The sequence below is a fragment of the Gambusia affinis genome, linkage group LG04, assembly GCF_019740435.1.
Source record: "Gambusia affinis linkage group LG04, SWU_Gaff_1.0, whole genome shotgun sequence".
Classification (NCBI taxonomy): Eukaryota; Metazoa; Chordata; class Actinopteri; order Cyprinodontiformes; family Poeciliidae; genus Gambusia; species Gambusia affinis.
Genome location: NC_057871.1, coordinates 14,126,063 through 14,140,144, shown reverse-complemented (window position 1 = coordinate 14,140,144; position 14,082 = coordinate 14,126,063). Strand labels below are relative to the sequence as shown.

Genomic DNA, 14,082 nt, shown 5'->3' with positions numbered 1-14,082 from the left:
GTGAGGATGGACGCGGCAGGATCCAAGTATGGTGGAGAATGACGATTTAATAGACTGACAGAACACAAGAAATCCAGGCGGCACAGTGGCAATAGCTCTGACTCTGGTAGCAACTGGTAATTTTTCAGGCAGCACAGATGAGCAAAAGCAAAACGCTCTTAACACTGGCAGCATTTGAGGAGTAACAAAAGCACAACACAACAGTAAGACAAGAACCTGAACAGGAGACACAGATGGGTGTAAATACACGGGAAGGTAATCAAGGGAAACAAGGAGCAGCTGGGAACAATCACAGCAACTAAATGGACACAGAAAACCAAATCACCACAAGCAAGAAAACTGAACTGAGCATCAAGACCTGCTGTGTGAACGTAGCCTTTGAATGTAAACCTGATGACCAACTACAAAAGTCATATCATGACTCTGGTTGCAAGGCAGTCCAGTGAGATCATGCTTTCAGCAGCCAATCAGGGATGTGTAAACAAGGTGGTGCGATGTGACTCAGCACCAATCAAACAGGATGCGCAAACAACGCGGTTATGAATTTCCTGTACCCCATGAAAACCAGATAACTCTTCGTCACATTCCTCGCATATTATTTTGTTCTTGTTTAAGTTCATTGATTGCTTCAAAGCACGAGCAAAGTTGCGCATCTCATGATTCGCTTCAGATTGTGCCAATCAATGTATTTCATAGATTGGACAAACTTTGAAAAGTTTGAACAAAACCACCTGGTGGCAAGTGTTAGATTGTGGCGCCTGCATCTAAATAAACCAAATGAAATCGAGAGCAATGGTGTTTTTGGCAGAAGAGATCAACAGTGAAGATAATTACTAGCAAAGCATATTTGATGATCACCAAAAACACAATTTCAGCTCATACACCAGTAATACTGACTGTCATGCATGAAGGTGGAGTGGTGATCGCTTGAACTTGGTTTCAGGACAAAGTGGACATGGAGACGTTGGTCACGTCTCCATGAGAGTAGCTTTAGAGTGAGACTTTAATAACAGCAGTTAGTGAGTAAACCTTGAACAGATTATACCACAGTATTCTATCAATGCATCTGATCACTGAAGCTGACAAAGGTACTAAAATCTGCAAGTAAACAACACTGTACAAGGCTGATAAAGAAAGTATTCAACATATTGTAATGGTCCTGTCAGAAAACTTTTTGATAAAATCCATTAAAAGAGGGTGATGTTTCTGTTTTACTACAACCACATTGCCATCCATCCATTTTCTGTTCACCCTTCGTCCCTAATGGGGTCAGGAGGGTTGCTGGTTCCTCTCCAGCTGCGTTCCGGGCGAGAGGCGGGGTTCACCCTGGACAGGTCGCCAGTCTGTCACAGGGCAACACAGAAAACAGACAGGACACACAACCATTCACACACACACACACACACACCTAGGGAGAATTTAGAGAGACCAATTAACCTGACAGTCATGTTTTTGGACTGTGGGAGGAAGCCGGAGAACCCGGAGAGAACCCACCATGCACAGGGAGAACATGCAAACTCCATGCAGGAATCAACCCCAGGACCTTCTTGCTGCAAGGCAACAGCTCTACCAACTGCGCCACTGTGCAGCCCCGGGTTGTCATATATTGAAATAATGAAGTATGATGCACTCTTCAGGACCTGTGTCAATTCTCTGGATTTGTACATTTTAGGGCTGTTGTAAACGAATATTTTAGTAATCAATTAATCTATCGATTATTCTTACGATTGATTGAGTAATCAGATAAAATAAAACATTGGTAAATCTAACATAACAGCAGTGTTACTGTCGGATATCAACATCAGTCCAATTTTTCACATTTGAGCTTCCCTAACAATAACTTTTCTGTAGTTTAGAAAATTAACTCGTAACTATAATAGCTCACTTTCTAAGTTTTTTCTGCGGATTTTTCTTCAACCACCAGGGGGCTCTTTAGCAGGAAGTGATTCTTTGGAAGTCAAAATTGGAATTCAAAGAAGAAAGTGTTAATTTTCATTTAGAACAAGCACATGCTAGCAGCAGAGATGACAAAGAAATTTCTTCAAACTCATATGATGCAGCTTTTAAGTTGAGGGCTGTCGATCCGGCAGTACAGGAAGGAAATAGAGCCACTGCACATAAGGTCGGCGTGAACGAAACCATGGTTCAGCATTACAGACGGAGAGCTGCGCCTTATTAAATCTAGCAGATTTATTAGAACGCTGCCCTCTGCTGCAGAAAACCGAGAGCGGCGGAGATACCAGCGGCTTACGCCCGGTGCGGCTTATATATGTACGGTTCCAGTTGTTGTTGTTTTTTTAATTGTAGGTGCGGCATATAGTATGGTGCGCTCTATAGTCCGGAAAATACTGTAATTTAACGAAGCTTCAAAGCAGATAAATTTTCCTCGAAGAATTTTAATAATCGAGGTGCTTGAATCACTCGAGGAATCGTTTCAGCCCTAGTTCTGAAGACTCCTTGAGTTTTATAACTCAAGGAGCAACAGCTTCTTGATAAAGAAGCTGTTGTTCTTCAACAACAGCTTCTTTCACAAAGAGTTTATTCACACAAGCCGTGTCTAGTCCGTTTCATTACAACTCTAGCTCGCTTGTCTAGAAAGTCCAGTTTGTTCTGGGGAGGCTTGATTACGCATTCAAACTCTGATGTGGACCAAGCCTAAAAACTTCGGTCTCGGTTCGGTTGAAGTGAACTTTGGTGTCGTTTAAATGCTTTTGTGACCAACAAGCAGACTGGAGATCCTCCAAAACCAGGAAGCGAACTACAGTGCAGGGCATTCTGGGTAAATACAACGAAAACAAATGCGCTAGCAGGAGAAACGGCTCATTGTCTTTTACCAAAGACAAAAGAGAAATTCTACAACAAAATTTATTCCAATTGCGCTCAGTGTCTTCTTCAGAGGTTTTTCTGTTGCTTCTTTAAGTGGTTCTTGGTGCAGCGGCACCACTGGCGAGGAGGCAGAGCAAGTTTTTCAAATGGTTTGGTCTGTTTGACACAGGGCAGGGTGAACAACACCAGCTGAAAATGTAACAAATACTGCAACTTCGTCCCAAATCAAACCAAGTATACTGAAATATTAGGTGTGAAAACAGGGCAAGACTCCTTCCTGCAGTTTCTTTTGCAGATTTAAAATGTGTGCTGCATCGTGCATCTTTTCATGCATCTAATTTGTTTACATTTGCACACATTGGATGGATGTTGGTGAGGTGAGGTGTGCTGGGACAAATCTTGGTATATTTCACTGAGGTAGACGCAGTTGACCCAGGTCGAAGTGAGAGAAATGATTATTTAATGATGAATCACAAATGCACAATCCAGGCAGCACAGGTCAGGAGCTCAAAACGCTGGTAGCAACTAGAGATAAATGCAGACGTGACACAACAAACGACAGAATAGACGAGGACCCGACAAGGACACAAGAGACACAGGTGGATTTAAAGACATAGAGGGTAATCAGGGAACAAGACAGCTGGGAGCAATCATGGGGTAGACAGGAGAATACAGACTCAACTGACACAGAAACCTAAATAAACACACAGAAAACTCAAATCCTTACACTGACACCTTCAATGTGTTTTATGCTTTAAGACAGAAGATTTCCTACACTTATTTTAGGCTTAATGCAATGTGAGCTGGGACATTGTAGAGTTGTTTGATGATTTGCTCAGTTTTATGACTGTCTCTTATGGGGCGTGTTGTGGTGGTGCAGGGGGTTTAGCACGCCCCACGTTTGGAGGCCTTAGTCCTCGACGCGGATGTTGTGGGTTCGACTCTTGGTCCCGACGACCTTTGCCGCATGTCTTTCCTCTTTCTTGTCTGCCTACTGTTGGAAAGATACAAGCCACTAGCGCCGCAAAAACTCTTCGGAGAAAAAAAAAGAACTCTTCCTTATGACTTTTGATTATGAGGAAATCAGAACTCAAAGTAAAAAGAGATGCAACTTAAACTACTACATTCTCACATGCTCTTTTTGAAGCCATATAAAGCAATGAAGATTACTAAGTGAGAAAATTATTTGGCAAACCTTTATGTGCATACCAGTCATTTTTTGTCTGACTGAGTTTCTGAGGAGAAACTCGTTTGTCAGGGTCAGGCTTTTTGCTGCGTCACAAAACAAAGACAGCTTAATCGATGCCATAAATCTTAACAAGATGTACAAACTAGCATAATCGCAATCAAATGGGTCTTTGTTTGGAAAATAACCAAGCTTGATAGCATAAATTTTATTTGTTAGTGTGGAGACCTCAGACATTGTGGAGCACTTCCTTATGGGCACTTTCACAATGATGAAAACTGATATTTTGCTCGACAGCTTGCTTCCTTGTTCCTAGATTACTAAAGACGACACAGACCTAGAAAGAAGACCATAAACGGTGTATTTTGCAGAATATGTTTTATGTTTATTTAACCTCTATTTTAAATTAGCTTATACTTGTTTTTCAATATCAGTAGGCAAATGGGTAAATAAAACTTCACACCTGTCCTGAAATGGCTTATTAAAGGTTAATTATTAGATCCGATGAATGAGCTTTCCATTTGATTTTTCACTACCTTTGCAAGGTGATTAGCATTTTTATCAGTGATGGTACTTGCTTGGTTTGATCTCCTGCAAAGTCACATCAAGAATCAAAACGTTACAAAGTCGGGGACCTCGCATTGGAGATTTGTGTAAAAGTCTCGTTGTCCATCATTGAATTACAACATCCTCAGAACATGACACATACATGACAAATAGAAAATAAATAGAAATAAACTCTTTAGTTGTTTGTACTGTGTCTAAGTTTGTTTGCACTTACAACAAAACCTGATTTTCTTTTATTTCAAACATTTTTTGTGTTGCAAAAGCAGCTGTAGTTTGTATTTTTGTTTTAAACCAAAACTTGCTTTATTTAACCATAAAACAAAAGAACAACTTTTTCTTTCAAATAAACGGATGAGCCTCTGGAAATCCCCTATCATTATGGCTTCGTCTATGTTCCTGAGTTAGAGTTATCCGACTGGTTTTAGATTAGATTCTGCACATTCATGATGCTAATCTGCACTGTGAACCTGGTCACATTTACTCTTTGGAAACAACGCATGCTGTTCCCTCCTTCTGGAAACCACAACCTCAAAGAATGCAAATGATCAACCTCAGTCACTGGTGTGAAGTAGATTTTTCACACAAACGATGCTGCTCTCAAAAAGAAATTACTGAAGGAAAACAAAAATGGAAAGCAGTTTTCCTCTTTGTGAGGCAGACACCCGCTCTACGTTTTAAGACTAGCTAGTAGCTGACCTTATCCTGAGCCATCTCTGTGGTTGACTGAGGTCCAGTCAGACGAAGCAGGTGAGGCAGTGACATCAGGACAAGTAAAAGACTAACAAGAGAAAATGTATTTGTCCAGTTGACTGTTTTATAAATTTGTTTTCTACATCATTTCAGCTTTTATATGGTCAAAGTTGCTACATTTAAGGGTTTAAGGGACATACATTGGAGAGGGGCAAGGTGTGTTGCACATAAAACAGGCAGTTGGTGAATGCTCGTTGCTGTCTCTTTACATTAGTAAACGTTTGATTACAGATGTATCACACAGTGAGTCTAATATATCTAAAGAATGGATGTGATGTGTTGAGTCTTTCTGATAAATGCACATGGTGAAGCACAAAGCGTAGTCCAGAACTTCCTATAATCAATCATGTGATTAACTTTAAATTCTCTATAAATATGTTAACACAGCAAATGCAAATCCAGTTCCATTTTTACCAAAGTTGGTTTATAGAAACACTTTTTCACACCACGAGTCAGGTGATTGACTGGTGCAAACGACAAAGGAGCCAACAGGAAGTGGTTGGAGGATCATGGTGCAGAATGTTTTTAATGACTGACATTTGTAATGGCAACGCAGCTCATGATGATTATCTTTGGAGATTTACAAAGTAAAACAGCAAATTAAATCTTGAGTTTAAACGCTTAGCAATTTAAGAGCTTTTAATTTATTTCAGCTAGAGATGCTAACTCAAGTTTAATAGCATTCAACCTGTGACTGGCCCATTCTTTGGTTTTTCTGTTCCAAAACAAAAATGCAAAGATTTTATATATATATATATATGTGTGTGTGTGTGTGTGTGTGTGTGTGTGTGTGTGTGTGTGTGTGTATATATATAATGCTTTTCTGTTTTTAAAACCTAAATAATGAGGTGCTTTAACTTTTCAATTTTTGATTGTCAATTAAAAAAACAATGGGATGAAAAGTGTACGGATCTACCAGTAAGAGGATACTTTGTATTTTTTGAATCTCACATGAAAGTGAATATAGAAATGACAAATCGCTTTTTCATTTTAGAATTCCATTTGGTTAGTTAGGAAAATGTTTGGTTTATGTTAAAGTCACTCAAACCAAAAATCACCGTGCAAGTTCGTTCTCCGTTGCAGCCATCTTATCTTGTAGATGAAGAGAAACTCTGCCTTAAATGCAGCTGATTGGGACAGAACGGGATTAGGACCACTGGGGGAAAAAAATCAGAAATCTCAGGAAAAAGTTAGAATTCTGAGATTAAAATCAGAATGCTGAGGAAAAAATCTGAATTTTGAGGAAAAAACTGAATTCTGAGGGGGGGGGGGGGGGGGGGGATCAGAAATCTGAGGGGAAAAAAATCTGAATTTTGAGGAAAAAACTGAATTCTGAAGAAAAAAATAAGAATTCTGAGAAAAAAGTCTAAATTTTGAGGAAAAAAAAAGTTAGAATTCTGAGATTAAAGTCAGAATTCTTTTTTTTTTTCTCTCAAGTGGCCCTAGCCCTCTTCCGTAGATTGGTGTACCACAGACATTCACAGTAATTTAGAGAAGCCTGAATATCGTATAAATTGTGTATGTTTATACAATACAAGTATGCTTTATTTTTGATTACTGGTAATCTGGTTAATCGTTTTTTTTTCCTGAGAAAGGATGAAGTGTAACACCAGTTTGAAGAGACGGGTGGATTTTGAAAGCTGCTGCTTTGTGAAACAACTTGAAGAAAATAAACTCAATTCTTTTGCTGTTTATTAAAGTCAGAGATGTTTTCTCTTTTTCAGATTACAGTTAAACTCCTTAAAGGAGTTGAATTTGAGTTTTATCAGAACAGAAATTTCAGAGGTGACGGCATTCTTATCAAGGATCTTAACAGATGTATTCGAGCATAGACCTCGACATTATCAAGTTTATCTTACATTTTCTGTAATTTCACTCGTCCGTTTTATCGGACTATGCATGTTTGCGTCAGCAAATTCTGAGATAAAATCATTCTTATTCTTGTGTAAAGATGTCGATGTGAGTTAATTGAAAAAGAATGCAAACAATGACTGTGCCACAGGTGTTGTAAAAAAGCCCTGCAGCACTGCACCTTTTTTTCCACTGATTCGCACACAGAACCACACTAAAACCTGAACAGGTGCCTTTATTGTGACATTACATTAAACTTACAAATGCTTTGAAATAATTCAACCAAATATGTCTTTAATTAACTAAAACATAACGAGATGAAAGGATGCATTCATTTAATCACATTTATAAGATGAAACAAGTTCTCATTCTCCATTTCCTTCTAGTCGACAATGACACAAAGGGCTCCCTCTGGTGGGCGTTCAACCACATTGCATATGAACGTAAGAAGAATATTTAGTAGCAATGAAGTAAAAACACACCAACCAAAAATAATTAAAGTTATAATTTTGTTCTAGAGATTGCATTTTTAATATTTAGATTTAAATTGTTTTAGTCTGTTTTTTTTTTTGTTTTTTTTTTTGTTTTTTTTTATTTCATAGGAGTGAAGAGACTATGATTGAGGAAAGAAAGCAGATTGAAGTCCAAAGTGCTCCTGGTAAGTTGTCTGACAGTGGCGCTGTTTCCATGCATCGGGATCTTGACGGAGGAGACTCAGAGCCCTCAGGGTCCGGACGTCGAAACTTGGCTGAAAGTACGGAGACTCAGGAGGCTGGACCTTCTGGAGACAGCTGGACCTTTCAGTACTTTAGGGGTTTAAAATACATTGTATGTGTTTTTTAGTGGCGTTAGTGCAACCTATAAATAAAGTTTGCAAAGGTCACTAGAGACCAACTTGCCTTCCTCTCCCCAACATTTGCAATCAAAGTAATCAAAGTAATATGAATTAATTGCACTACGTTTGTGCAGCTAAAATTTTTGTGAGTGATTATTAAAGTCTCCTATTTAAAATCACCATCTCAAGTAGCACATTTCCCACATGGGTGTTTAAAACATCTATCACTCAGTTAATATCATCATTATTGTCATTATATTATATTGTATAACCATAGAGAAAAAAATCTCAACAGAGGTGTGCCACATTAGATTAAAAAAAATAAGGCAGTATGGAAAGTTTGGCGCAGGTGGAGACCGGTGTCTTTGTGACAATTTCGAAGAAAGTCTTCGAACCCAAAATCAAGGAAAAAGGGCGAGGCAGCCATTTTTCCCACACTCTACATTGTTTGTTGTTAACAAAAATTTTCCACATCTGTCCTTGGTGAACTCGTCTAAAACGCAACGTGTGATGACTTTACTTTTTTCTTGTAACAAAATCCAAGAATAATAAGACCAAACTCCACCTCTTGTAACTTAACTCCCTTCTGCCTCTATTTTTTTTTAAAGTCCATCTAGATTACCATAAGACTGGTATATCTGACTCATCCATCCTATTATTTAGATTTTAGTGCTGTATTTGATTCTTACTATGGAAAAGTGAGTGGGACTTCCTGGCATCTCAAATCTTAATAGGTTACTATTACTTTATAATGTCCAATCTATCTATTTATTTAGTAAAGAGCCTTGAGATGTGTTGTGAATTGATACTTTACAAAATAAAACTAATAAAAACAGAGCACAATAGACAGGATCGATGCTAGTTACAAATACTACCACAACAAAAGAGGGTAAAAATAAAAGATAAAAAAATGTTAAAAGGTAAACATCAAATTATACAGACCATATAACGGTAAAACCAGCTGACCAAACATACTGGAACTCTGACTGGGTTGCTAGGTAACTGTCTGGGCTTTGCTGGGGTTGCTAGGTAATAGGCAGTGCCTGCTGATTTGTGATGTTACATTCTGGAGGTTTTTGAAATGTTTCAAAAAGGATTAACTTATTGCCAAAAAATGGCTGGGTGTTTTTCTCTTTTTTTTTTAGGCATTTGATCTGTTTTTAGAATCATGGAACATGAACAAACCAAAACCTGCAAAATGTGAATTTAGCATAACATATCTCCTTTAAAACTGCCTTTGAACAGAGCCAGGACTCATAGGAAACCTAATTAGTTATGATGGATTGGTATGTCTGAGTTCAAACTATTATGTTCTTAAAATATTAAGAACATCATCTTACTAAGACTTAAATACTACTGTGGTCCAATCACAACACATTTCATAATAAATCAGCAGGAAATTGTATAAACTACACACTGTAAAAAAATGCATTCTTTTTTAATATTGTGTAAAAAAGAAGATAATTATGATAAATATAGGAACTGATCAAATGTGGCCTTCATTGGAAAGCTGGAAAAACTAGTATTGAGATTTGTCTTTATCATTACTAATCCAATTTAATTCATTTTATTTTTATAGCACTTTGGAAGGTACTATACAAATAGAGTTTATTATTTTACTTATTATGCTTACTATACTTATTTATGGTCCTCTTGACTAACTGTCAAATGTAGAAAAAATATGTTTTTGTTGTACAGCTACAACAAATCAAAATAAGATAAATATTTCTTATGTTCTTACCCACAATCCTTTGAGTTCATGGTATGGACTCTTGCCACTTGGCCTGGATACAGACCACGCACATCTCTTCCCAGACATGATGTTCTTCAGAGGAAGAAAAAACATATTTCCACATAGCAAGACAAGAATTTAATTTTGCTCAAAAGTGGCCAAAATGTAATTTTATGTTATTTTTGCAAATGCTCTTAAGTTCACCACCACACTGTCTGAAGGACATCTGAAATCTTTCTTGATATTGGCTTTTATTTCCAGTCAATAAGAACAATTGTGTCACTAAAAAATAATTTTAAAAAAAGTAACAAGCATGCAGAGGATAACAAACATCAGCACCTCTGTTTTCACCCATCTGTGATTTGTTAGATTGGTGTCATTACAGAAAAACTGGAATCCAAATTTAAATTCAAACTATTTCATTCAGACTGTTCTCAATATATAAAGAGGACCTTGGAAAAGTGGTGCAATCTGAGAAAAATAAACCCACTAATTTGATCAATTAGAACTTTTTGAAACATGCTAGATGAATGCAAAAATAACCTTATAAATTTTGAGGAAAGAAGATTTGAAGCTCTATAGCTGCAAAGGTTTACTCAACATCATTTGAAAACCTATAAGTCAAGTTCTTGTGTGCATTGTCAAAATAGATTAGTTACTCCAAAAAGGCAACAAAACACACCTCTCCTCAAACATGCTTTAAGTATGTTAAATGTCTGACTTAATGTATTTAAATGCATCAAAATGTAACATTACTAAAGTAATGCCTATCAGGCTACATTTCTATAGAGTTTATCTTTATCTACTTTCTAGTTTAAACAGAAGTAGAAAGCATTTTTATTTCTTGAAAATAAAGGAAAATTACATTTACAGTAAAACTTTTGCGCCATTCCTTATGAATCAAACTACTAATTAAACTGGTCACTGTGATGATAAAATATATAAACTTGAGAAAATGTATTTTTTTGTAAATTCTACATTACCAGCAATATAAAGCAAAATTTATTGGAACAACTGAAAACAGATATTACAGTCCGCGTTTAGACTGTTGAAATCATGTGGAACTGCAAGGCGGAAGGCGCTTTGCCGCCATCTAGTGCTGAGTGCGTGAATAACAGCTGGTTGTGATTTTACCGTAATAAACTGTACTTGAAATACGGTCATGGTGACAAAAAAGAACATTTAGAAACTTATTACAAAATTGTTAATTATATGTGTTTTATTAATAATACACATCTGAAATAAAAAAAGCTCAATTATATTGTCCTTAATGTAAATCGCGCCTACAACTGTAAATAAATACCAAGAAGTTAACTTTGAGGACTCAAAATGACTCTCAATTGGACTGTTTCCACAAATATAAGGTTTTTATTGTGTGTAAAAAAACAAACAAACAAAAAAAAACATTTAAATTTAAATGTTTATTTTAATAGGAAAAAAATATTAGCAAAGTTTTTTTTTGTTTGTTTGTTGTTTTTTTTTTACTTTTTCTTTTTACGCACCATCTATTTGTTACTTGAGCTATTTTCTCTGGCCGTAGCTTACAAAAAATATGAGCTGTTTGCTCAAAATAGCTTTAGAAGCATATATGCCTTCGCAAATTCCTGTTTGCTCGTATTACCGTAATAACTTCATAAACAGTCCCATCAGTTTCTTAGTCTCCACTAACCTTTTGGGCAAAATTGCGGTCCAGTCGAGTTCTTTGGAGTCCTGAGACTCTCTGAACTCACGCAGCCTGATAGCGATGCCAGATCCAGCCATATTTGACCACCGGATGACGTCAAATCACTTCCGGATCTGAAGAAATTCACCAGCAATTCAAGGATAAGATAAATGCAGCTCACTCTGGGGATCTTTCTAAGGAAGAATGAAAAGATTTATGAAACACTGTGATTAATATTGTAATCCTGTGTGCGCGAAGGTGTGAACTATTAATGACTTAATGACTGATAAATTCACAAATATGAACTTGACACTCCATAATGGCGACCGTATTTCATGCGCCTAAACAGCTAATGCGATTTCTACTCTTTATGTGTGTCAGATGTCTACAACGGCATTGTAGATAGGAATACGGTAAAGTTCTTCTAAAAAAATAAAAATAAAAAAAATACATATTTACATTAATCTTAGAAATTTTCTAGAAATAGTTTCCGAGTTTCAAAAGTCAAAAGTTTTCGACATTTCAAACCCAGAAATTGTCAAGGTTTTTTGATATATTTTTTTAAGCTTAATTAATCTGAAAATTTCAGTTTTTCTAACTTGTTTTAGACTTTTGAAACTCAGAAATGTTAACTTTAAAAAAAAATATTTTAACTCTGTTTTTTTAGCTTTTTTAATGGAAATGTACTCCATTTTTGTTCTAATACACTCTTGTATGTAATACATCTTATTCCTGATAGATAGAGTCTGCCAGGAATGCTAACGTTAGTTAGCATGGCAGATAACAGTTTTCCTGAAACTGTAAGTTGTTCCTCCTCCATTAATACACTGAGAGGTGCACAGGAGCCCGATTGACAGCACGTAGACCCTCCTTCTGGTTCTGATTGGCTGTTTTTGACCAGCTCTTGTACACTTTGTGACCGTTTCTTCAGATGGCAGCAGCACTGGAAGGAGCTGAAGCAGATCTATTTTTTCATTCTTTATCTGTTTCATTCTAAACTATCCTCTTCATGAGATTGGTTTGGGAGAATAGAGTGTCTTCAGGCAGAAGCTTCTTCGAATTTGCTGCAATGCAGACCGCTACAGGAAATCTTTCCTGCCAAAAGTTATCACTGTCTACAATAACTCTTTGAAGAATTTGAATTAACATTAGTTACAAAAGCATTTAATTAACTTCCAAGTTCAATTAAGTAGTTCTGAATTTGAATTAACAAGTATGTAAAAACCATATTGACACTATATTTAAAGGGATTTTAATCAGCATGTTATTTCTGTTTAAGGGTTGGAAACCACTCTCTTCATGGGGAGGCTGTCAACTTTTCCACACAAAAGAAATCAAGCTAAATACTTTGTTTTAAATGTAGAAAACTTACCTGCAAACATGAAGATCACTTGGTCTCCTCTCTTCATTTAAGAAACCTTACACTCGGCATCGCAAGCTGACACTGGCGACGGCAGCCTCTCCCTCACAAACAGGTAACATAATAACGTGATTCACTGAATGCATGGTTGTTCTACGTTTTAAAATGAGAAGCCACGTCAATGCTGGTTGTTTTTTTCCATTTGAAACATATTAATTTAACGTGTAAATAAACATCCTTGTACTTCTATACAAACTGAGGATTTTGTATTGACTTCCGTTAGTTTTAGTAACCCTAACCGTTACTAGCACAACTCTGGAAAAAATTAAAAGACCACTCAAAAGGATCAGTTTCTATGATTTTACTTTTTATAGGCATGTTTGAGTAAAATGAACATTGCTATTTTATTCTATGAAGTACTGACAACATGTCTCTGAAATTCCAAGCAAAAATTTTGTATTTATGTGCAGAAAATGAGAAATGGTCAAAATAAAAAAGATGCAGAGCTTCCAGATCTCAAATAACACAAAGAAAACAGGTTGATATTTATTTAGAAACAACAATACTAACATTTTAACTCAGGAAGAGTTCAGAAATCAATATTTGGTGGAAAAACCAGGAGGTTTTTAATGCAACTAGGTGCAGTAGACTCTTGTTGCACTCAAAACATCTGATTTCTCTCAAAAACAATCTGCTTAATTCCCCTATAAAATGCAGTTTTGTTATTATCTATTCCTGCAGAGGAAAAATATATACTTATGTAAAGATATATGCCTCAACTGTCATGAAGTGGTGATGTGGATGGTGAGGCAAATGCTGTAGACCCAGGTTGAAGGAGAGGAAATGAAGCTTTAATGAAGAAAATCCAGAATAAACACAGTTCACTACAATCCAGGATACCAGGCAGCACGGTTGAGCCGATACCAGGGCTCAATGCTGGTAGCAACCAGTTAAAGGAAGGAAGAGACAGACTGGGCAAACAGACGACTGAGACAAGGACCCGACGAGGAACAAAGGACACAGGTGGGGTTAAATACACAAAGGGTAATCAAGGAAACGAGACACACCTGGGAAACATTCAAGGGGAGACAGGACAACACAGAGACTCAGAGACACAGGAACCTCAAATCACAACATCAACATGAAATATGACTATGGGTAAATATTGACTACTGAATGAAAAAGTATTCATATTTAGGTTAAATGAAGATTATAGTTACAAACTCTGTTATCCCAATGAACAATGGTGTGTAGTAAAAAGTAATCACTGCTACATTATTTAAAATTTGGAGTATTTACCTAAGGTCTTTAT

General features: G+C 36.7%; 1 protein-coding gene across 1 annotated transcript; it reads right to left on the bottom strand.

Moving 5' to 3' along the window:
- Positions 1 to 7,721: 7,721 nt before the first annotated feature.
- Positions 7,722 to 11,509, bottom strand: LOC122829799 (uncharacterized protein C1orf100-like). Its single transcript, XM_044114650.1, has 3 exons — positions 11,417 to 11,509; positions 9,757 to 9,840; positions 7,722 to 7,986 (listed from the first exon to the last, which is right to left on the bottom strand). The coding sequence occupies exons 1-3, from the start codon at positions 11,506 to 11,508 to the stop codon at positions 7,794 to 7,796; spliced, it is 369 nt and encodes a 122-aa protein (XP_043970585.1). The 5' UTR covers position 11,509; the 3' UTR covers positions 7,722 to 7,793.
- Positions 11,510 to 14,082: the final 2,573 nt, after the last annotated feature.

What these genes read in the sequence shown, in the direction of transcription:
- LOC122829799 (XM_044114650.1), bottom strand. Translation starts at nt 11,508, where the DNA reads ATGGCTGGATCTGGCATCGCTATCAGGCTGCGTGAGTTCAGAGAGTCT. An exon ending in ACCGCAATTTTGCCCAAAAG is followed by an intron (nt 9,841 to 11,416) that starts GTTAGTGGAGAC and finishes CTTCCTCTGAAG; the next exon opens with AACATCATGTCTGGGAAGAG. An exon ending in ATGAACTCAAAGGATTGTGG is followed by an intron (nt 7,987 to 9,756) that starts GTAAGAACATAA and finishes AAACCCCTAAAG; the next exon opens with TACTGAAAGGTCCAGCTGTC.